General features: G+C 37.1%; 1 protein-coding gene across 1 annotated transcript; it reads right to left on the bottom strand.

The window, feature by feature from the left end:
• Window positions 1–8,462: 8,462 nt before the first annotated feature.
• LOC134531344 (general odorant-binding protein 19d) lies at window positions 8,463–23,734 on the bottom strand. The gene is made up of 5 exons (XM_063367042.1): window positions 23,693–23,734; window positions 16,290–16,368; window positions 14,314–14,366; window positions 11,460–11,616; window positions 8,463–8,763 (listed from the first exon to the last, which is right to left on the bottom strand). Exons 1-5 carry the CDS (start codon window positions 23,732–23,734, stop codon window positions 8,693–8,695), a joined length of 402 nt encoding a protein of 133 aa, XP_063223112.1. The 3' UTR covers window positions 8,463–8,692.
• Window positions 23,735–24,529: the final 795 nt, after the last annotated feature.

The raw sequence follows: 24,529 nt of genomic DNA, 5'->3' as shown, positions 1-24,529 counted from the left end.
CATAATTATTATACAATTTTTGGAAAACAATTTAAAATTTAGATAAAAAAATATATAGTAAAATTTTAATAAAAAACGTTCCGCCATTTTGTTTTCCGCCACTTTCAACCATCAACATTATCATTGCAATTTTCGTCACAGCCACCAACTTGAAATTATGTAGTTATTATCAGAAGATTTTGGGGAAAAATTTAAAATTAAAAAAATTATTTAAATGCAATTTTAATAAAATTTTATTTGAAAATGTACTTGCATCATGGAACTCGAAGACTTCGGTTCGAACCCGGTGGAAGCCAAAATATGGCAATAGATCCTTTCTCCACGGAAACCGTCGGCAGACTGACCCCCAAAAGCAATATTAAGGAATATATTATGTCAGCCAATATTACATCATGGCAGCCATCTTAGATCTGCTGTGTTATTTTTCGTTTGCTAGAGTGTACTGCCGCCGTATTATTTTAATGTTTAAATGCTAGAGACAGTAGTATGTATTACTTTGACATTCGCCATTTATTCGACCATCTTGGCCGCCATCTCGGAAATTTGTAATAGGAAAGCTATAAATCCAGAAAAAATTCTAAAAGTTATCAAAATAATCACTCATTAATATATTGATTGATTAAATCGATATTGGTCTTTGTTTTATCCCTGGACGATACAAAATATATATTTTAGGTTAAACATATGTATTTAATTAAATATCACATCAATTTGATTATTTTACTATAGTACTTATACCATCGTGGCATCCATCGCAAAATTTTTTTTAATTAATGTCACTTCAATTTACCATAACAGTGACAGGTTCAAGAAATAAAATACCATAAGTTCTTTTAAAAACAGAAATATTTATCACATAAATTCTGCACAAGTACATACAATTGAATTAATATTTGTATTACTTAAACAAATTTTGCTTAACATTTATTTAAAAATTTCATTTTGTGAAGTTCAAGAAACTGTATAGCTGTAATGTTCGATTTTCGAAGTTAATCAATGTAACACTTAAAGCACATCTTACACACACAAATCTTGCGCTGATGTTTTGTAACCTGAGGTCTTACAAGACACTTTATAGCTCGGGTAAAGTTTTTGATGTAACAGTAGTGTGCAGCATTGCTTTCATTTGTCACAAGCAACAGATCGAAATTATCTTTCATTTCTTGTTCAGTTACACGAATCGGGCACACCTTATTATCCTCATTTAGCGCTAAACATTAATTGACACTTTAGGTATTGTTTTACTCAAAATGTTTTTTTTTTATCTGATGTAATGGTGGTGGATAGTCCAGTCCATTGAAGTCGTACTTATTCTCCAAATCATAATACCTCTTATCAACACGATTTTGGTGACTTCCCTCTACAAATCTTGCTAAACTACTAAAACAAACTGATCATTTATATTTCGGCAGTTAACAGTAGCTCTTTTGTCGACGATCGACTCAGGGAAAGCAATAAATGATGATGCCTGATGTATTGAAGCATAATAGCACTTGTCTGATGACTATTCAGACTGTTACAATATGAAAATTCCTTATTATATTTGCCACACTTATATGTCTCCCGAGACGTGGTCAGAGGCCTACTGCATGTAATAAGACACCTTTTAAAGTTATTACGGCATCCGAGTTGTTTAATACACTTGTCGCAATGAAACAGGGTTTTTGGTTCATGATTTTCTTCTTTCATGTAAACCAGCAATTGAAGTTGTGGTGAAAGCGTACCACAGTACCTGCACTGCCGCGTCGAATTTTTCAATATACGTCCACTGCACATTGAAGTCTCCGAGATTGATGACGAAACTTCAACCAATGGAACAGCACCTTTTGATGTCTCCTCTGCTGTCGTTACTGCACACATCTCCTAGAGTGCTGGAACAGCAGGTGCAGCTTTTTTCAACAGGCTCTTCGTTGCTGCCAGCGCCCCTGCCATCAGGACCCCCGATGCCAGTGGTACACCATTCATCGGGATCGCTGCGGCTGTTGGCTCTTCTATCAACCAGGTCTGCATCACCGATGGTGTAGTCTGTTTGAACTTTGGGTTCAAGCAGGCTGCAACTTCCAGTGAGGCCATCGTTAAAGATGGTAAAGATGCCATAAAGTTCTTAAGACTACTCGATTACGAGACTTATGCACCATACTAGTCAAACTAGACAATATGTACTGCACTGGGGTCGGAGGTGGACTGAGGGTCCTGTCGTCTGGACCCCACTATATACTCGCAGCGGCTGGTATGCAATGTGAGTCAAATCAACAATGTTTCGTATATTAATTTTTTTTAATATGCAGGTACATTAAAACTCTAGAAATAAAAAAATTGAGTTTCCCAAATTTATTTTTAAAAATACACCAATACATATTAGGTTAAGGTATTAAGCATTTTCGTAAGCAAAGTATTTTATGCTGCATGGACTGCTTAAACTACTCTGAGTACTGTCTCATCAATTCCGGTTCCACCTGGTTCGCTGTTCTCGGGCATCAGGAATACAGACGTTCGACTGGTAATCTTCTTCGGCAAAACTTTCAGCGATGACTGCTAGGGTGAGACATGGACACCGACGTCTGCGACTATGGCAACGAATTGGATGTATTTAACTCGGTGCTTGATGGGACAGGATCACTGACAGAGCTACGACGAAAAGCATGCAATTTGGACGTCTGTGTAGATGCATCGCAGGTCACGAAAGGTTGTAAAAAGTCCAACTTTGGTGTTGCACTTGCAGACGAAGCGACTACTTCTTCGATGCTGGCTGGAAGTATTGTATGTGGTCTAATGTGATATACGGCACAGTTTCTAGGTTCGCAGCCATCTAGCAGCTGCTGAGTCGGTTCTTAGTGAGCCGGGAGTAAGGAGAGGCGCCGTGAACTTTGAAGTGCCCGCCTTGGTATGACTGCATTTTGTTTCTGAACTGTTGCTTTCCCCTTTCCTTTGGTGCTACTTCTCCATCCCTACTTCTCCTGAGTCGATTCCTTTCCCTCCGCGCATGCGTATGAGCTCTAGATTAGGTTATATATTGAGGTCAGTTTTGCAAATTCTTTTTCCTTCTACGATCTTTTGGTTTAGACATGAAATAGGCTTTAAGGCTAGGTGACGGTCGTGATTCTTGTATCAAATACGTGAACTGCATTTAGTGTAAGTAGCGACCGTGGCTGTTCGGTTAAGTTGTAATTACATATAAATTAATTTAAAGCAACTATGATGGTTTTATGCATTTGTTTGTCTGTGGATTTAATTATGTCGGACTCCGTCTGTTAGAACTCTGGAAGTTAAGTTTGAAAGGCATGGTTGAAAGCCATTTCCGCGATCAGTATTATGAATGGTGTCCTGTAGTTGTTTTAGTTGTGGAATATGTATTGTTACGAATGTGAGCAGGGCCGCGGCGTGCGCAGGTTCGGAGCTGGCTGGCGGTCCAGCACGGCCACTGACAATAACGTGGCCGCCGCAACGTGAGACATGCCGCGCGCGCCTGGTGGATTACAAGGGTCGTCGCTTCCCCCCTCTCTCCCACCGCTCCCCGCGCAGCACCGTTAACCTGATACCTTGTAGCTGGGGAGTTCCGCGGGCTGTCGCGCGAGCCGCCGACGCCTGTCTCGATATTACTGGCGTCGGGTCGGCGCGGGATGACACGACTGGCCCCAGCCGTGCTCGTGAATTCTAGAAGTGGCGCCTAGGCCTATATAAACCCAGGACGCCGGCCTCCGAGAGTTGAATAGTTTTGTTCCGGCACTATAGTCCGGGCGATAGTTCCGCGAGTGCGGCGGAGTTCCGGTGCGATAGTCCTGGCGATAATGACGCGGGTGCGGTGGAGTTCCTCGGCGAGAGATTTCAGTTCCGGGGCGATAGTCTGGGCGATAGTGCCGCGGGTGCGGTTGAGTTCCTGGGCGAGGAGTTCCTAGGCGAGCGAGTTTCTCGGCGATAGTTGGGTGGCGAGATGCCACGGGTGCGGCGAGAGTCCCGAGCGAAGTTCCGAGCGAAGCGTCGAGTGGAACGTCGGCGAAGGGATGTACGACGGCGGCGGAGTGCGACGACGGAGACCCGCGACGGTGGTCCACGAGGGGTGCTGCGGCGAGAGTTGCGCCAGAGGGGCGGCCCAGCGAGGTGTGCGGTGTGTGAAAACTGGGGAATAAACATTTTTTAGATGTAGGCAATTGATTATTATAAATTTTTAGAAGATTATTTATTAGTGATGTAAATATTAGCAATCAATAAAACTGTGTAGTAAAATCTTCAAGTGGTCTATCCATTTACGAACCCAGTAGTTTTCCCACGACGATTATTCCATTTTAATAATTCGTAACAGTATTTACGGGAACAGCCTCGAGCATTTAATGTAATTGCTTATTTATTGGGGTTTTGAATTATGCTAGCTAACGTTGTTGTTACTCTTTGCTCGATCGTGAAAAGCCGGGGCGTACGGTATATTTAGACCTGCTTGACGATAGCTCAGTCATTATACTGGGCATTTTGTGTCACGAGATTGATAATATCATTTTTAACTTGTTTAACCTTGTAATGTTAATTCGGTGAGTATCTTGATAAGAGTGTGTTTAGATAAGGTTTTGCTTAGACGTGCTCACCAACAGGCATTAGATGTCAGATTTATTGGTGATATTTAGCGACGTCTGGGATCGTTGCGAAAGTTGTCCTGTATAAGATGTACACTGCCGTACAAACACTCGGCGTGACCTTGAACTTGTATTGAGCTGTGCGGGACTGGTTGTTTTCTTTTATTGTATACACTATGTGTTTGAGAGGCTTTTGTGACGATAACTAAAGTATTAAAATCAACTTGTACACACTGAGCTCAAAGAAAAAAAGTATCATTAAGTACATGTATGTTATGACATTTTGAAGGACTATTGAAAATAAAATCACAGAGCAATTAGGATTTGCTGTATATAATTGTGCCCTTCATATGATGTTTGTTGCATTTGAGAATTGTATTATATATATATATAAAGTTGTTCAGCTACTAACTAACCTTTTTACATAAGACAACTTTCGAAATGGTGTCACTGTGTCTATACGTTGTCGTTGTCAATCTGTTAATGAAAAGCCAAGAGCATTGATTTTTTGTTTTTGTTTTTATTGCTTATTATTTCAGCGACTCGAATGCTCTAACATTTTGTTTACATAGGAAGTCACAAATGAATCCACTTTCTTTCTCTGACTCTTTAAGTCCACACTTTTTTAAGCATATGTGGTATTTTACTACTTGCATTTATTTCAGCTTTATTTTATTGTTATATTATTATTGATGTTTATATTTGACATACATTGAAACTAGGAATGGCGTTTTTCTTAAAAATAAAACTAAATCAATCTTGTCAGTTGCAAAAATTATTCAAAGAACTATTTTTTTGATAATTTATTTATAGATTCACCTAATCTTATTGGTGAAGTCATTTCAAGATCATAGTGACCTAGTTTCAGTAAACAGTTGTTGCATTTAATGCTGTATTAGAATTAAAATAAATGTTCAAATTAATGTTAATAATCTTTTTCAGAAGAAAGTTTTTATAAAAAAATTATTTTAATGTTTTTACAATTTAATTTGTGGAAGAAAGTATTTTTTTAAGCATAATTAATTGTAATTAGTCCCTTTTGTTTGTCATAGTTACGTAAGTGGTAGACAGTATTACACCATCCGGTGTGCGAGAAGACAGAGGTAATAGCCCAAACAGTGGGAAAGATTCGGTGAATATCAAATGGCTTGCTTTAAATATTCTCTCATTGCTGACCATACGGCATTTTCATCGTATGTGTCCATAATTATTAATTACTAGATGAAGTACCCAGCTTTTTTTTCAGGCCAAAAAAAAGGGTGTAATTTCTTTCTGATATTAAAATTCAAGAGTACCAAAATTCTGCTTTAAGAGACAGGAACGGGAAATCGTTTTTTTTTCGTTTTACATTCTTTTGTTAAATCAGATTTTGAGTATAAATTCTCCCTTTTTGTTCGTCAATTGTTTAAATTTTCACCAAGGTGAGACCAAAATCAGGGTAGTAATGTGGAATAGGGGTTGTTATTTCTAAAATTAGAAGATGAATTTTAAAAAATAACAAAACACTTGTTATTTTTTTTAATTTTAAGTGTATATTTACAAAGTTTTATCACCATAACAAAAAAATAATAATTCTTCATACAAACTTTCTACCCATTTTCACCCCTTTAGGAATGATATTTTTAAAAAAAATCCCTCGTTAGTCCAACCCTGTCAGTCAATCAGTCAGTCAGGGTACTGTTTTATAAACATATATGGGACCATTGAGAGCATGCCACGGAATGTGAAGACCCCCAACTCTGTATTTTGTAAAGTTATTGTTGTGTTACTATATAACTTGTGGTGTTAGTCATTCACGAAGTCGAGGCGGCCAGTCGCGTATGTTTCGGCGATTCTGAATTGTATGTAGCCGTGGAACGGCTAAGATAAGAGACATTTTATTTACAAAACCTCTTCATAAAAAAAGGTAAAAGAATGAATACAAATATTTAGGCTTTAGGGCCACTGCCTGCAGTGCCTCGTGGTTATGAAAGTTGAGTCATGTAGTGTACAAAGTTAGATGGTTGCTAGTAAGTGAGATCTTACCTGTTATAAATGGAGTTTCAATGTAGTTTGCGTTCTGGCTTAAATGATAATAAAAGAGTGTGAAGCTTCAAACAGAGACCAACACCGAACTTAGCTACATGTAAAATAACGTGTTTTAATCAAAAATCTCTGAAACACTATTTTATAGTAATAAAAAACTCTTAGACATTGTCCTCATATCGAGAAAGGTGGCACAAAGTTAATACGTGAGACTCGCATTCGATAAAATATGAGTTAAAACTTGGTCCCCTATCGCTCTTGCGTTTTGCTATCATCACAGTCTTCCGTGAATTGTGTTGATGAAGGATCATCTCTTTTAATGCCATGGGAATATGCGATACGCAATACAGATACGTCCTTTAAATGATTCATGCAAAGGGGAATTTTGATTTAATACAATTTCTTGGGCATACACCATAGTAGTTTTGTTACTCTTTGTCCAGGTTTTAATGCATGTCTGTATTTACTGTTATTGTTGAAACTGTCTCGTTGTTGTTAGCCTACTTTGTTTGTCTGTGCTGGTATTATTACAATTATTATATTTTTTCTATAACTTAATTTCTGCCACGGAATTCTTTTGCTGTGTTATATTTAAGTTTGAATGTGTTCGTCTGCGCTATCGTCGTTGTGTTGTCCATAATACCTGTTCATGTCCATCGTTGGGTTCACCTGTTTGACATCAGCCAATTTAAGCTTTTTTCTGTGGGTTAATTTGTTCATTTTTATTCCTTATTTCGCATTTATCAATTTTTACAATGACAAACAGTGCAAAACTGCATTGGCGTATGTCCAATAAATTGTATTAAACACCATGCAGATGCTGAAATGTGACAACTGAATGCATCTGCAGAAGTAAAGTTTCTCGAAGATGGGCGAGAGGCCCTCACTTTTATGTGTTGCCTGCTTGTACAAACTAACTGTGAAATAGAGAAGTTTGAATGTTACGAGTGCTCCTGTACTGGTTATTGTTAAAATTTACTTATAAGGCTAAAGTTAGAGTTCTTGAAAATAGTAATATTAGTACCAGGAGATAAAAGACTAGATACAGCACAAAAAACTTTTTTAGTCAGTTAAAAATTGTGTTGTCTAGTTATGGGGCCTCTTAACAGTTTGCAAGCAATCACATTATTATTAAGACCATTACCTGGAATACTTTTTTTCATTTATAGCTGGTAAAAGCCATTGACCTTTAAACAAATGAAATCTCCCTTATCCTGAATTTAATTGATAAAACTCAAAACTATTACTTATTTAATTAATATTGTGTGAAGCAAGATTTACTTATAAAAGTTCTTCTTATTTACAATCACCTTTTTCATAAAATAAATTTTGGAGAAAAAAGAGATTTTATACTTTTTTGTGTAATCCCACAAATAGCACCGATAAAATGAATAACTATATAAGTATAAAATAAATATATTTCAAGATACAGTTTACATTGCAAAAATTATGATTAGGTATTTATCAAACTTGCAATTGTATGAATAATATTACTGTATATATAAAGTTTAGAGACTGAAATCATCTGCAAAAAAAATTAAATTTAAAGTGGTCAGGAAGTAAAAATTTAGTAAGGAAAGGTTAGTGGCACAGTAATTTACTCCATAAAAATATTTTGTAGCTCATTTTTCTATTTACAATGATATGTACTATATCTAAAAGCTCATTATTGTACATTGGACAGGGAATGTTAAAAGAACAAATTTAAAAATTAAAATGTCAACTTTTTTAATAAATGTTTTTAGGCACTAGATAGAGTAAAAATGGTCTCACTATGATTATATTTGGCCAATATAAAGGATTTGTCTGAACGAATGATATTGGGTTGAAAAGTTGCAAAATGAAGATTGGGTGAAATAAAGTAAGCCAGTCCGTTGCATTTGAATTTATTAATTGATATCAACATTTAAAATGTTGCTTTCTATGCGTTATTTGAGGTTTTACAGGTGCCTTGGACATTCAACTAGTGACCAATTGGCTTTTAGTAAATAAGTAATAATTTTAAAAGTGCTTTTGCCTCTGAGAACCTACGGTGAAATATAAAATGCCTGAGGCAGTGCAATACAATGCTTCATAAGCAGTAGTGCTAACATGTAAGCTTGTTAGTACACATTTTCCCTGATGCACTCAAACAGCTTGCGGGCTTTCAGGCAAACGTCAGGCTGTTGTTCCACTGAAACAAAACCAATATCAAAATTTACAACTTTATCGGCATAGTAATGGCATGTACATCCTTTAATTCTCCACTAAATTCTATCAGTAAGTGAAAACACAATCTACATTAAAATATTGTTAAAATACAGTTGGTAGCTTATCTTAGTCAGCAATGCATTCAGAAGCTTTTGTAGGCGGAGGAAGGTGTTCACAAGCTAATGTTTTTTTTCCCCTATACAAATGTTATTTTATCCTGTGTATATTGTATTGCCATAGTTCTTTGCGTGTACGTTTTAAACAATATAAGGCGTACTATATAATTTTAGTGTGTCAATCACGTAAATGTTAAATAGGGATACTACAGGAGAGGATTGATGCGACCATCTAGAATTCTAAGTCAATGTGCATTCGTGTTTACTGTGTCTGGATGGTTATCAAAGTGTGACAGGCATCACATCTCTTAATGGCGAAAGAACTCATAAGTCCTGAAAACCAAATGCTCAGGTGGAAAGGATGGCACAATTTTTCCATAATTTCGTAAAAACAGACTTCTAGGAAAATCGGTTTAGATTGCATGAACAGACATCAGCCCACATAGCATCGTGGATCGGCACATAACGTTTCTCTGGATATAAGTTTAACTGTTTTGCATGCTCTATGTTGTCTCATGCACCATCACAACATTTCAAGTACCATGATTATAATTGTGACGAAAATAATCTATATTAAAGGATAAATTATTATTAAATTTAATAATTTAATTTAAAGAAAGTTGTAACTGAAAATGACGACATTGAATATTACAATACCTTCCAGAAAAATATATCTCCAAATAAAATACTCAGAAAAATTAAGGACATCTAATGTATATTTCAGGACATTTAAAGGAAGAACAATTAAAAATAATAAAGATTCGAAAATTTTCCTTTTTATCGTTAAGTCATAACTATGTACAGTGAGATACAGTGAGTCCCTGTTAAGTGGAATACCACATAGGCAAGGCACACAAATAACCACTGCCCTGTTACCTAGTCCGTGATGAACAACCAACATTATCACCCATAATTATTGCTCAGATGGTTTGAGAGCTGGGCCTCATGGTTCTATGCTCACGATTTGCTTGGACTCAGCACAACCAAATATTGAGCGGAGCAACACATGGCCGATTCATCATCACACTGTTTCATATAAACTTTCTAAAACATTTATCTTTGGAAAGATACTGTTGCTTGTATATATTAAAAACAATGTGTAAACATGAATATTTGCCCTTTTTTATGTCAATAAAAGACAATGACTTCCACTTCCAAATATTTATGCATTTTTCTATTGCATGCAACTCCCCCGGATCAATTCATGTCATAATTGGTATAAGTGGTCAATATACAGATTGCAAGGAACAAAATTGCCTTAAGTATATCAGGCAGATATTCAAATAAGATGCCGAGATGCAAGTAGAAAGCCTGGAAAAGCCAATTGGGTCTTTCAAATGAAGGCATCCACGCACTTCCCACGCATGCGACGTTAACTCTCCTGTTCACACAAGGTCAAAGGAAAGCTTTACTCATTTCTGTGAGGGGCTTTGGGTACGATTAAAAGATAACGAACATCCAGCACTTTGAAGTGATGATCGGTGCAGAAATTGCCACTTTATCTGGGGACGTGAATCAGGAAACTTTGCAGGAAATCTAAACATCAGCAGAGCTAAAATGGAGCCCTTTTTAAAAGTCTAAACCTTAAAACTTTTCTGCCATTTTCTCGACACCACCCTTGCATACTATGGACGCGACAAGTATGTTGCTATTGCTAGTAAATTTAATTATTAATTTTTGTCTTTCCTTGTATTTCCTACACCCACCCCTCCCGTTCATCCAACCCATATTTACTTCGTGTTCCCTCCCCCTTTTTATTTCTTAAGATTTCTTAGACATACTTCCAAAATTATTAGAGTCCTAGTTCACGTATACTTTTATGTACTGTTACAATTTTTTTATCGTTCTTACACATATTTTATTGGCTCTTCATATATTTAAATATTCTTAGAACCACTGGACCTACCGGAATATTGAACTGGGACGAAATAGGATTAAATTAAATTTAATGTAATTAAATAAAATGGATTGAAATGAATTGGAATAAAAAAAAATTGGTTTCACACTATTGGTACTGGTCCTAACAACATATCAATAAATTATAACTACAAAAATTATTGAGATTTTAGCATTTAAAATTCCTGGCCTAGTATTCAATTCTTATGTTATAGTACACGTATACGTAAAATTCTTTTATTGAAATATGTTGTTTGGTTATGAATACTTTAAGCAAGTGATATACAAAACAAAAATATTGCAAAATACATATTTCTACGGAACAGAAAACTCTACTAGAATTTGGTCTACCGAAAAAGGTTGTTACATTCAAGAGCGCAAATCTGTAGAAAATTCTGGGGGGGGGGGGGGGGATGGGGGAAGGTGGGGGGGGGGGGGGTTACGTAGCGTGGGCTTTAACCGACACGAGTAATCTCTGGATAGGGTGCTTGTATGTTGTACTCTGCCCATATACTGGCCTATGTGCACGCAATAAGCAGATGACTTCAAACATGCTGAGATTTTTTTACCGAAAAACATAGTTTTGAAGTTGACGTTTGCCACCCGCTTGCAGGCACAAACGGGCCCCCCTCAGTGTGTGTGTACGGCAGCGAGAAGAGATGCTCACCCGCGGGGCTGCACCGGTCCACGATGAGGCCGACCTGGCCCTGCTTGTAGGCGCTGTCGCGGTACAGCTCCAGCAGGCTGTCTCGCAGCTCGTCGCTGGAGGCGAGGCCCGAGCGCGTCATGCCGCCCAGGCGGCGGTACACGCACGCCAGCAGGCACTGCGGCAGTCACCCGAGGCCTTCCTCGCACACCACGTACCGTCCCAGCGTTCCATCGGGGAACACGGACGAAACTTTGGGTGTTGGAAGCGCTGCTGCAGTTTTAGTTTGAAATAGCGAGGGGGAGAAAAAATAGCAAGCAACCAAAGAGTTTTAAACAAAAATTTCTGCCACGACACTCAGCTGATGGACAGATGGACTGATTGTTCGGACCGATGCGATGATTCGGACTGGCTGGACGCTGTTTCCAAACACGGCAGTTCGGCTCGAGGGCTCTCGATCCCGCAGTCCGATCTGACGGGAGAGCCCAGTTCGTCAGTTCAGCCCGTTCCGACTCGTCAGGCCGTCGTCCTTGCTCGCTCACGCACGACAGTTTCGACTGTTGAGTTCCGACTGACTGACAAGCCCGAACGGGTAGTTAAGTGGTGACCTTGTAATTTCAATGTGAAATATATAAGTTAATATATCCTTTACTTCCCTATATCAATTAAATTACTGTGTTTAGAATTTTTCATACTTAAAAGTCCATTAAAACATACATTTTAGCATTTGTCACTGTAGAATAATCGTATTTTGAAGATGAATCCATCAAACGATACTTGTATAGGCAAGTGCAATGGTTCTTAAATTATAATGTTAATCAGATACTTTTAGGAAATCTTGCACGGTTTATGAACGGTGCGTTTGGCAAACCAGCCAGGCAGCTACCTTAACTCCAACAAAATTTTCTCCTGTGATATCAAGTTTTCACAATACATGTACTTAAATATTTTTAAAAAAGGATTCATGTGTTAAAATACTATCACATAGCTCATTTTTGACAACTCTTAGTTTACCAATGTGTCCCCTCTGTCACATCAAAAGTAAATTTTCAATAAGTAACTAAGGAAATTGTAACAACTTTTAATTTACAACAGGTAGGATACGTTATAAATTGATGCAGAAACATTATTACACAAATGCGGTGACGTAAGCATTGGATTTATTTGTTTAACTTTTTTCCTCCAGTACTATGTAACATAATGATGTTTGATGAGAATAATATTTAACTCAGTGACAAGACAACCAGAACAAAGGTGCTCGGTGTATCAATTTAAGTTTTAAATACTCACGTAGCATAAAAAAATAATGGATGTTTATTATTTAAAGTTTGAAGACACAGGCTAACTTAAATTTAAAATCATACAATGTTTATGGTAATGTGGAGAAATTAGGATTTTGGGACAGGAATTCAACAAGTACTATTTGGAAAAGTTTATAATCAATGCAGACGCAAGGTAGACTAAAATATAACGATGCATACCAAAATCCATCACAAAATAATGCAGAAAAAAATATGTGATTCTACATCTAGAACACATGCTCATTAATCACTGAAGAGATCAACCCAAGTGAACCCGCGAGGAATAATTTTCATTGGCCAAAAATATAATACTGCATAGTTCTGCTCACTCGGGAAGGAAAAAAAACACGCGAATGTCATGAAAATTACCTAATGCAAAGCAAAAAATACACAATAAAATATGCCTGAGAAATCTGCCCATAAGACGACTATGCAAGCGACCAGTAGATGTATGAATCCAATAATATACAAACTTTGGCGGAGGTAAGCTCGTGATTTGCGCCTTCTCGGCAGACTGAACCACTCTCTCTTCATTTACACAGATCGCATCATCAGCTGCCCCCTTCTGAGAAACTAATTTAAGTGAATCCAAACAATAACATAGCTCGGGGTTTTGGCAATCATTTTTTTTTTTCAATTATTTAAGAATCATTGCCTTTTTTTGTATTTATTAGAAATTTGGTTAAAATATAAAAAAATTAATAAGAACGAATTAATAAAATTATTACTCACTTCAAAATAAATGTTCAGGATATAAATAATTATCAACCAATAATAATTAACTAACAATAAATATTACTCACTGTTGAAATACACCATAAAGAAAAACTGTGCGTGTTACTATATCTTCAAACAATCATGCCATTTAGAAAATCCCAAATCTCTGAACGAAATATGAAATAAATAACAGGTAGCGCTATCTATGCGGGAGATGCAGGGACTGTCTCAACAGCGCTCTCTACGCTGCTGGTTTAACAAGGAGGAACGCGAGCGCCCTGGTAGCAAATATAAAATGCAAGGCACTCACAGCTTACTGTATATGATACCTATATCTATTTTCTGAAACAATATTAGTTAAACATTAGGTAAGTATAGGCATAAATACACTACTAGTATATATATATATATTTTTTTTCAGTTTTACCCAACGCAGTACAAGATATTATTTTAATTTAAAGGTCAGTGGTCAAGGAAGAAAAACTACGTACGCTGCCCAACAAAAGGGGAATATTCAGTTCTAGACCACGTATCCTGTGCTGAGCCGATATATATAATGACCCCTACTGTGCAAGAGAATGCAAGGTGCAGTTTGAAATAGGGAATTTAATCATTATAAATACATAACATAAAATCTCCTCTGACTAAATTTAAAACCCAGTGGAACGCATGACTATTGAATGTCGACGGAGGCTCCGTCAACGTTGAAATAAAATATTATATTTTAGTTACTGCAGGGTGAAAAGTCGTATGAAAATGATGTGAGCACGGTAAGTTGTTTGGTTCCTGTTGCCTGCCGTTGAACGTGACTCAGTCGCGTGGCGCTGGTGCCGAGTGTTCGTGGACTCGGCTCTCACCTGGGACGCCCTCGTGTCGGGATCCTGGCGCTCCAACACTTTGCGGATGTCGTCTGCAAGCACAACAAGTCTTCTTAGATTACGAGGGTCCGTTTTCACCATCTTTCTTTTTAAGAAAATTTAGCCACAACTTTCAATATAGATTTCGCATCATGTTTAGTCATGGAGTTAGGAATTGTCAGGAGATGGCATACCGTGACGTATGTGAAGACACATTTCAACTTCACCATCGCCGTATGTCCCGCCCAAAACATTGATGAAATGGTGCTTGATAATGTCAGATGATCAGATGATGGTAAGAAAGTTTGAATTAGGATATCCGTCTTTAAAAACAGTCACCTTCATAAAAAAAATAGTCATTCAATACTGTTTCCACAATGCAAATACCAATGTTTTGGGCGTCTAACCAATACGGCGCAACAATGAGCTAAAGTAGAAAAACGGCTTCACACTTTTATCCCATAATCATGCAGACGTGGTTACCCCATGCATTTGGTAGATTTAATACATTAAGAATGGCTTTGACAACTTCTTGAATCAATTTCAACTGGAAAATGTTTATGTGTATAGTCACGCATGTGTCAAAATCATTTTTGGTTCTACCTGGCGATCGCAGCTTTATTAATATCAAACCCTAATAACTCTAGGAAAATGGGAAACTTGTTAATTATGGCTGTAATGTCAATACATTTTATAAATGCACTGATATTACATTCCAAGGTATGCAATAGACTTGCTTCGTTCTCTAAGAAGACTGTAGAAATCGAGTAAAGCCAGTAATTTTCTCATTTTGCTTGTAGTTGAGTATAAATTACGTAATACATTTTTTATTTGTACTTTTGTAGTTTTTTATTTCTCAGACTTCTCAATTTTTTTTTAAATTTTTAACTATATTATCATTTTTGGATCGAGGAAGGATCGAACCAAATACTGTAATCGATTGAATCAATCATTATTTTAAAAAAACGATTTTTTGATGATTATTTGAATTTTTTTCCGAATTTCTCGCTAATAATTACAGAATTTCAAGATGGCGGCCAAGGCGGTCGACAAGTTAGCGTATGCCCTGACAATAACTAATTACTGCACTCTAGTGGTTAAAAATTAAACTAATTTATTGTAGAACTCTTTAGCAGACGAAAACAATATATCGATTCAAGATGACAGCCTCCAGCAGAAGAAAACAAGATGGTATTTATGACAGCATACTGGCTGACATAATATTTGCCTTGGAATTAGTGGTGGGAAGATCCGTCTGTTGATGGCTTCTATGGAGGAAGGGTCCATCGCCATTTTTGTAGAATGACCTCATTGGGTTCGAACTGAGGACTCCGTTGCATAAGTACATTTTTTATTAAAATTTTATGAAGTTAATTTTTTTATGAATTAAAAAAAAATTCCCAATTTTCTAGCAAAAAAATACGGATTTTCTAGATGGCATCCATAACGAAAATTGCAACATAAGGGAGTGGCTCATTCTATTCCAATATGGCGGAATGTTCTAGAAAATAATGGCGAAAAGTCCTAGAATCCAAAATAGCAGAATCCAAAATGGCGGACCAGGATGTCCACGGGGTCAAGGTCAAGTTAAAATGTCAAGGTCATCCAAATTGGCCGCAGTTATGTCACAATCAAAGATGGCGGTTGGCTTCCCCGGCTACTCCTGGGGAAGCCTGTTCCCGTAGCCTTTTCATATACTACTGCACGAGTTAATTACACTCTGATTTCCTGTACCATTACTTACATCCACCAACGGTAATTTTGTTGAAACGATATGATGTTCGTGTCCATTTTGGAAGAATTTGAAATTATGAAAAAGGTAATGCAGCGTGACAGATGTTACGTACATGTTTTTACACTTCTTCTGATTCGCCCTAACTCTATGGTATTTGACTGTTACCCATAGCCAGGCCTGGCCACCCTGTGCTTGTACACGGCGCTGGGCCACGGGCTACAGTGCTCGCTGCAGGACGTACCTTCCGTAGCTGACGTCTCCTCCTTGCATTCTTCGGCCAGCGGAGCCACTTTGTACTGGAACCACTCCAGCGTCTCGCCCTGAGGACAGAACCAGTACCTGTGGTCGCTCAATGGTAACTCTCGGTCCCACATTACACGTGTTTTTTTTTTTACGTTACAACGTCTAATAAATCGATGAACGCTGGCTGCACGCACGAAAAAGTGTTCCGTTACGCACATTGTTCCGTTACGCTGTGTCCCATTACGCTCATTGTACGCTTGCGCCGCACCGACAGAAGTGAAAACTTAAAACTTTGTTTATAAATGTGTAATATGAAATAATTTCTACGTCAATTGTACGTAAGAAAATGAATCTGATTACTAGTATAATTTCAAGTATTTATTATTTTATTATTAAAATAAAAATGATTCAATTTTATTCATAAAAGTATGCAATAATTTCATCAATGTTTTGTTATGACGTTGTTACGTTAAACTAACGTCGGTAAACCGACTTTACAGACAACCATTTTTTTTTTCTCTTCACTACCCCAATATTCTAGATCTAATTCAGAAAATTCAACTCTAAACATTTATTGTATTTGTCGCTTAGTCAGTAATATTTCCAACAGATATTCGCTACGTTCAAGCAATAATAATAACTTGTGTGATGTTTTACACCTATTATATTACACTTAGTGAATCTATATTGGAATATAAGTGTAAGTCCAACACACGTAAAAAAGGTACAGTGTTACAAACATCCCTCAAAAATAGTAATGACGATCAAATATAAAAATCAACATGGCGAGCGAGACCAAAACCAATGGACGCAGCCTGAGGAGAATAAAAAAGGGGGGAGGGAAGTGGAAAAGGAGAGCACATAATTTAAAAAATATATATATTTAAGTTTGTTTTCGCTGTCCTGTGGAGGTGTTGGAGAGGGTCGTGGGGAAAGAGGGGCTGTGGGATTGTTGATAAGCAGTCTGTGTTGGACGGGGGCCGGTAGAACGGAGAGATGGCGGCAGATGGATATTCGTAATGGAGGCTTAGCAGGACGAAGAAGGGTTGAACCCAGGCTGTTGGCCACTCAGCCTGCTTGATATACATCTTATAGTGCAGTATGTCCATTAAAGAATGTCCCAACATAAGATTTTAATGGTATCAACTGTAAGCGTGGTAGAGTGCTACTTCAAGGTCAGAAAGAGTAAATCAAACAGTTTTAGATAAGCGCATGCGCGAAAACTGTTTTTTTTTTGTATTTTCGCTTGCAGCGCTAAAGAATGGCTCTTTCTCCAATCAGTAGAAGGTGTACCTGTAAACTTTATTTGGCAACAGGATGGAGCCCCTTCTTCCCATTGGAATCTCTTTGTGCGAGAGTGGTTGAACGTCCAAGTCCCTGACCGTTGGATTGGTCGTGATGGTCGAGACGACAGAGCGTTATTTCACTGGCCTCCACATTCAAATGATATAACGCCATGCGATTTTTTTAACCTTTAGAGCTTTGTAAAAGATCGTGTCTACGTTCCGCCACTACCTAATGCTTGCCAGAGTTGAGGCACAGAATTGAAAAGGCTATTGCTTCCTTTACTCCGGACTTGTTAATCAAAGAGTGGGAATCATTAGACTTTAGGTTGGGTGCGTGCCGTTAAACTAATGGTACACATATTGAACAATTGTAAGAAAAACCAGGTTAATTTACCTTTAATTTGATGAATGATTTGTTGTAAATAGTCAAAATTAAACTCGGGCATTCTTTTACGGACACACCGTATTTGTTACGCACACCTGGTTATGTCCATACTATGAGCTTGGCAGTTCGGAGACTTGGCCTATATGCTCGATAGTGTTGTTTACTTACACGTTAGCAATACCCGGTATTGTTACTGACGGCCTCATGGTTCGGAGATGATTAGTCCCTACGCTTGTAGTTGGTACTGATGGAGTTGAGGTGTATCGAATACTTATTCATATGCAAATGCGAAGTGTCTCAATTTGACCCACACTGGGGCAAGTTGATACTGTCTCCCTTACGCTTGTTTCTTCCACGTGTGCGTTTTACTTATTCTGTGGGGTAGCTGACTTGTTTAGAGATCTTGTTTGAAGTGTGAACGAGCAGCATTTAAATCGATATGGTAACGAAAATAAATCATTTTAGTATGTTTTTAAACATAAATTACATTTACAACAATAATTGATTGAACCAAGGATCATTATAAATTTTTATACTGAAATATACATACATCCCAATAAATAATTTGTTTACATATATTTTTTTAAACATTTTTTTGAATGAAATTTATGTTTTAAGTGTTGTTGCTTGGCAAGAATCGAAAGCGTAATAAAGGCTGTTGGATGTATTTATTGTTAATATTTTAATTATTTAGCTATTTATAACATTTTATTTCGATTTTTATTGGTTGTTAATATGGTTATCAATTTGTCGGTCAGTAAGTTTACAGATGATTGATACTAGTACACTATAACAAGTAACAAGTGAACTATATGGCGATTGCGCACTCTAGCAGACGAGGAGAGAATCCGATAGGAATTAAATTTAGCTGCCGTGACGGTACATTGGCGAGAATAATACCTATATCTTGGTATTCTTGATGGCGTTGAGTCACCTGGTAAATATTGAGGATTAATATTACTCCGTCAATGGTTTACGAGTGCATCCACTAAGGATAAATCTCTACCTCTGAAGTTCGTGAAGTGAATGTTTTTGATTTAAATATTATTAATATTGTCTTCTTGTTCATTTCCACTGTGGACCTTCTGTTCGCAGTGGAGTGCACGCAACACCACGCGACACCATCTTTCCTGCTATTGCTGAAACTTTCAGTCTCCCGAAGGTCTATCCTCGCTTTGGAGCTATGATCTCATGCGCCATGTCCTTGCAGTCAGCAGGCGATAGAAGAAACGTACATAGGTGAGTAGCATGCCACTGGACTGATCAGGACTTTTACATTCGACTATTGAAGAGGAAATCTGGTTGTTAAACAATCGAATTATATGCAAGGCAATTTTAAAGACAAACTTGTTGCAAATGTTTGATATAAGGATGTTTTTTTTTATGAATTCGTATAATTTTCTCTTACAACCCCGGCCTGGAACCTACTATATCATAATATGTAAACAATCATAAATTCCTTTAACATTATTAACCCCTAGGGATCTATTATCGCAATGCCGATATGATGATGAAGGGATAACTGGCAGTGTTCTTATTTAGAAGTGTAACTTTGCTATATGCCCGATAGTCTCCTTTGTTTTTAGGCAATATCCTAAATTTGCTTGTTCACATATTGTGCTCCCCTCTGGTAAATTTTATTTAAGTATCTTGTTTTTAATTTGTTTGTTTGTTTGTTAGCACCAGACAAAGGGCCAAGTTTAATTCTTTTAGAGCAGGAAGGTGTGACAACATGATAGAAATGAAACTTCTTTGGCAATTCCAAACTCGACTCGTAAGTTAAATCGTAAGGGGTAAAACGGCATATATATATATATATATATATATATATATATATATATATATATATATATATATATATATATATATAAGACAGTTTTATAAATAAACATGAATTAACAAAATTATTTTTCACTTCGAAATATGCTCAAACCCTCTTGTATTGCTCTGTGCCCAAACACTCCCTTACTAGATGCCAGCAAGCCGGGTGGCGTCAGGCGCAGGCGGGTTCCTACCGCCGCGACCCGCCTATCCCTGCAGCATGGCGGGGTTCAACCTGAGCCGCACGCCGCCACGTGGAGCCTACTCAAGGCACAAGGGCCTGACACGTTATCTGCACCGTCTGCAATATATTCTCCGTCCTTTACGCATCAGAAACATTTCGACAACAATGTTCAACAAAAAAGTTGCATTTAAATTTGGCTTTTAAATTTTACTCCCATCGCACCTAGAGAAGTTTCACTTCAAAAAGTGACTAAGCGTTGTGGGAAGTACTCATTCAAGCGTTTGTCTAAAGTATTTTGAGAATACCTGTAATATTTAAATCAGGAGGGCAGTATTTGGATTTGAAGTCTTCTACTTTTGAATTGTGTTTCACAATATAAAAACTGCGAAGTTGCTAGGTTTGAAGGTGTAAAAAATTTTTCCCAAAAACATTTTAAAGTTAAAAATTTTTTATTTCTGTACTTAATTTTTGCATGTATATCTTATGTTATTCAGTCTCATCAATGAAAACTCATCGTTACAGAGAGAGAGAGAGAGAGAAAGAGAGAGAGAGACAGAGAGACAGAGAGAGCGAAAGATAGAGAGTTAAAAAAAGGGGGGGGGGAGGGGCTACACCCCAAGTCAATAATACTTGTTTGTACTTGTTCAACTAGAAATATCACCCTGAAACAGGCAGAAATTTCGAAAGAAACCTCAATATATGTTTCAGCCGAAGTTTGAGCTTTTCTTATAGACTTCTGCCCGTAACAAGTCATACCTTAAGCTGTAACATTTGGCCAAAATTCTGCACGGAGCAGAAAAAAGAAATGCCACAGTGCTTTAAATGGGCACATATAAATAGAATCCATAAGTTAAGTATACTGAGTTTTAAACTATTTCTTTTTACTTCTCCAGTAACAATTACGAGGGCTGTTTAGCAACGCTTTGGGAATGGTGCTTCTTAATGAAAGGCAACGAATGCGTTTAATTTATTAATAATTTAAGGGCACGCCAAGATGACTCAGTGTTTTTGGCCAAATGACCCTTTTCAGAGAACAGTTTGGATTTAGGCAACGAATGCGTTTAATTTATTAATAATTTAAGGGCACGCCAAGATGACTCAGTGTTTTTGGCCAAATGACCCTTTTCAGAGAACAGTTTGGATTTATTCAAAAAATTCCAGCAGTATTTATTTGGCTTTTAAAATGATTGGTTTAGAAACAGTTTCTCTTAATACTGTTTGCAATGCTAATACGACTGTGCCATGAGGAATTATTTTCGCGTACTTAAGATCACGAGTGCATGAATATTTTGTAGGACAATTTACTTTTAGGCAATTGCAGTGGTTTTAAATAATTTCCTGTATTATTGGATTAACTTTTCTTTATTTTTTTATATTTGCTTGGAAATAATGTACTTTTTTACGACCACCCAAGATTGTGTCAAATAGCTGGGAGGTCGGTAGAAATGACTAAAAGTACAGCCGATTAAACCGTAGCAAGCTTACCAACTTTAGGTGCGGAATCTTAAACATGAAATAACAAATCATTTTATGGCTTATTATTTTTACTACTTACTCTTACTTAGTTACTTTCGGAGGTATGATTTTTTGACGTGACAACGTCTAATAAATCGATGAACGCCGGTTGCACGCACGAAAAAGTGTCCCGTAACGCACATTGTCCCATTACGATGTGTCCCGTTACGCTCACTGTACGCTTGCGCCGCAAATATCTCTCTTCCACTCGATTGGAACAACCATCGATTTGACTTTTAAATCATGTTTTCGTCATTTCAGTTATTAATATTATGTAATTTAACGATCGTCCACCGATTTTCAGCACAATCGGTACGGTTATTTAAAAGTAAAGTTGAATTTTCAATTAAGTTTTTGTACGAACAATGGTGTTTTACAGTTACACATAATAATTTAAATTACACCCGGGATCTTTTGCACAATGTTTTAAAAAATATTGTAACACATTATAAATAAGTTTGGTGTATTTGGTATGCGTATTTGTCATAAAATCGTATTATAAAAACGAAATAATATTATTCCCCTACGGTGCTGTCATCTACGGTGACGGACGCGAACCGAACGAATCGCGCTATCTACCGCTTCCGCGACAACCAGGCACCCGTTAATACATATTTTCCTTTGTTTATCGCGAGGGGCGTTATTATTAATGAATTATAAATAAAATTTTGTGCCCGGGGCCACAATTGCATATCATTTTGAGCACTGGAAGACATAAAAACGTAAAATATTCTCGACGAATTTTAATCTCGGCCCCAGCGCACCACGAGCGTCTGGGTTGGAGATTAAAGCCGAAATATTTCTTAAACGTACTAATACTTATTTTATTAACTGCAAGGGCATTTTTATTAAATTCTACGTTTAATTTCACGGCGAACAAACTTCGTCGTTAAATGTGTAATTGCGAAAAAGTGTAAAACATTCTCGACGATCTTGAAGTTAAATAGCAAACATGAATAAAAGTTATAGTTAAAATAATCTCTTCGTTAAAGTAATAAACATATTTGAATTAATGAGTGCAAATAAAAGTAAATTTATCAATTAAATTGTAGATTTCATTTCACTCCTTCTTTGTATCCATACAAAATAGTGATGATTCAATAAAAAATGATTCAATTTTATTCATAAAAGTATGCAATCATTTCATCGATGTTTTGTTATGACGTCACGTTAAACTATCTTCCGTAAACCGACTTTAGAGACAACCAATTTTTTAAAATTAATTAACGTACACTAAATGCCCGTTTTTTAGTTTGTAACTTCTCATTTTAATTAAATATGAAGAGTTAGTTTATCGTTTTAAAGCCACACCTACCCCTTTTACCAACTTTAAGGTTTGGTTTGCGCCAACTAGTAAAATTGTGGTTGGTTATTTTCGTATGTTTATTTTTGGTACCTAAATATATATATATATATATATATATATAAATATATACACCCCATATTATTTACTACGCTTAATAAGATTCAGAGATAATTTTTTTTCATCTTCAAAATATACTTACCCCTTTTTCAAACCCTAAAGGTTGTTTTCCGCAAATTTTAAGATTTTTTGTGGGATTATTTGTATGTTTATTATTGGTACCGATATTTACTTTAGCTCTATTAGTTTCAGAGATAGAATTAATTATCTTAAAATCATGTTTACCTTTTTATTCAACCCTTTAGAGGTGTAATTCTGTAACGATATATAGTGTACTTTTTTAAGTTAGGTAAAGACCTCTCTAATAATAAAAGTTTACAAAATAAATCTAGTAGTTTTCGATATATGCTCGAACAAACAGACAAACAGATCAACAGACGAACAAACAAAAAATTTTAAAACTATATTTTTGTGTTCCAAATAATGTAAATAGCTATTTCCAATAAAAAAATTTCATCATTTCATCCAATGTAGAGACTTTATACCTCAAACAGTTTAATTATTAGTATAGGCATAGCTACATTTATCATGAGAAGTAGGTAATGCATGAGCTACAATCAGGCAAACAAACCAGTAAAAAAATAATTCGCATTATTTTGGTAGCCACAATTTTTGTGGCGTGGAATATCAGAAAATTTTCATCTCCTGCTAATTTATAGAGACCACGATTTTTTTTTAAATATTGTTATTATAAAACAGTATGAAGTGTTTCTCGCCCAGTTGAAACGTGTGTTACCAAGCAGTTAGTCGTGAAGTAGTTAAATGAACGTGGCAGGGCCCGGCTTACCGCGACCAGGACGAGCAGCGACGCGGCCAGCAGGAGCCTCATGGCGGCGGAAGAGTCGCGCAGGGCGCGGGCAGGCTATATACCCGCGGCAGCGCGGCGCTCCCACGCTCGTCTCGCCTCGCGCGCCGCTGATGGAGCGCGGCATTACTGGGCAGGCGCCGGTCCGTTCACCGCTCTACACACAATGCGGACACAAACCACCGGTGAAATAACCGCCTTCGAACGCAGGGAATGACTAGTGGTTACCTCCCTTTAGTGAAAAAATGGCAATTCCTCTTTCACGCAACTACTAAAATCTGTTTTTTTTTTTCTGTTTTTTTTTCTACCTTGCTTGGCTCATGGGAATTATATATAGTCGCGTTGTACAAGAGGCTCCTCAAAAAGGTTTCATTCGAACGAAACCAAATCAACAACCAGTTTGCAGTAGTTTTTGTATAAAGCCGTTTAAGCATCTAGTTGCGTGACAGGCACTAGAGACAGATTTCGAAACGAAAAATTAACTCCCAGCCTTCGGCAAGACTATCTTAGTGGTACAGCTCCACCCAGAACATTGCCAGTAGTGTATAAAAGGTCATAAAGGGCGTCTTGTATTTATTATGGGTCTACGGCTTTGTGGTGGATAGCTGTGGGGGCATACCAATCGTAAGGATTCGACTATGTTCGGGCGTTTCCGGCGCTCGTTGGCTATAATTGTGACCTACGTGGGTATATCGGATGACAACACATCCGCCATCATGAAATCAACAATTAAAAAATCTGTTATTATTTAGCTAGAAATTCGGTAAAAATTCAAAAATTAAAACAATTGCACAATAGAATAATTTTTGATTCGATTAT

This window comes from Bacillus rossius, chromosome 3 (assembly GCF_032445375.1).
Source record: "Bacillus rossius redtenbacheri isolate Brsri chromosome 3, Brsri_v3, whole genome shotgun sequence".
NCBI classification, from domain to species: Eukaryota; Metazoa; Arthropoda; class Insecta; order Phasmatodea; family Bacillidae; genus Bacillus; species Bacillus rossius.
Note: the sequence above shows the minus strand (reverse complement) of the source record. Positions and strands in the feature narration are given on the sequence as shown.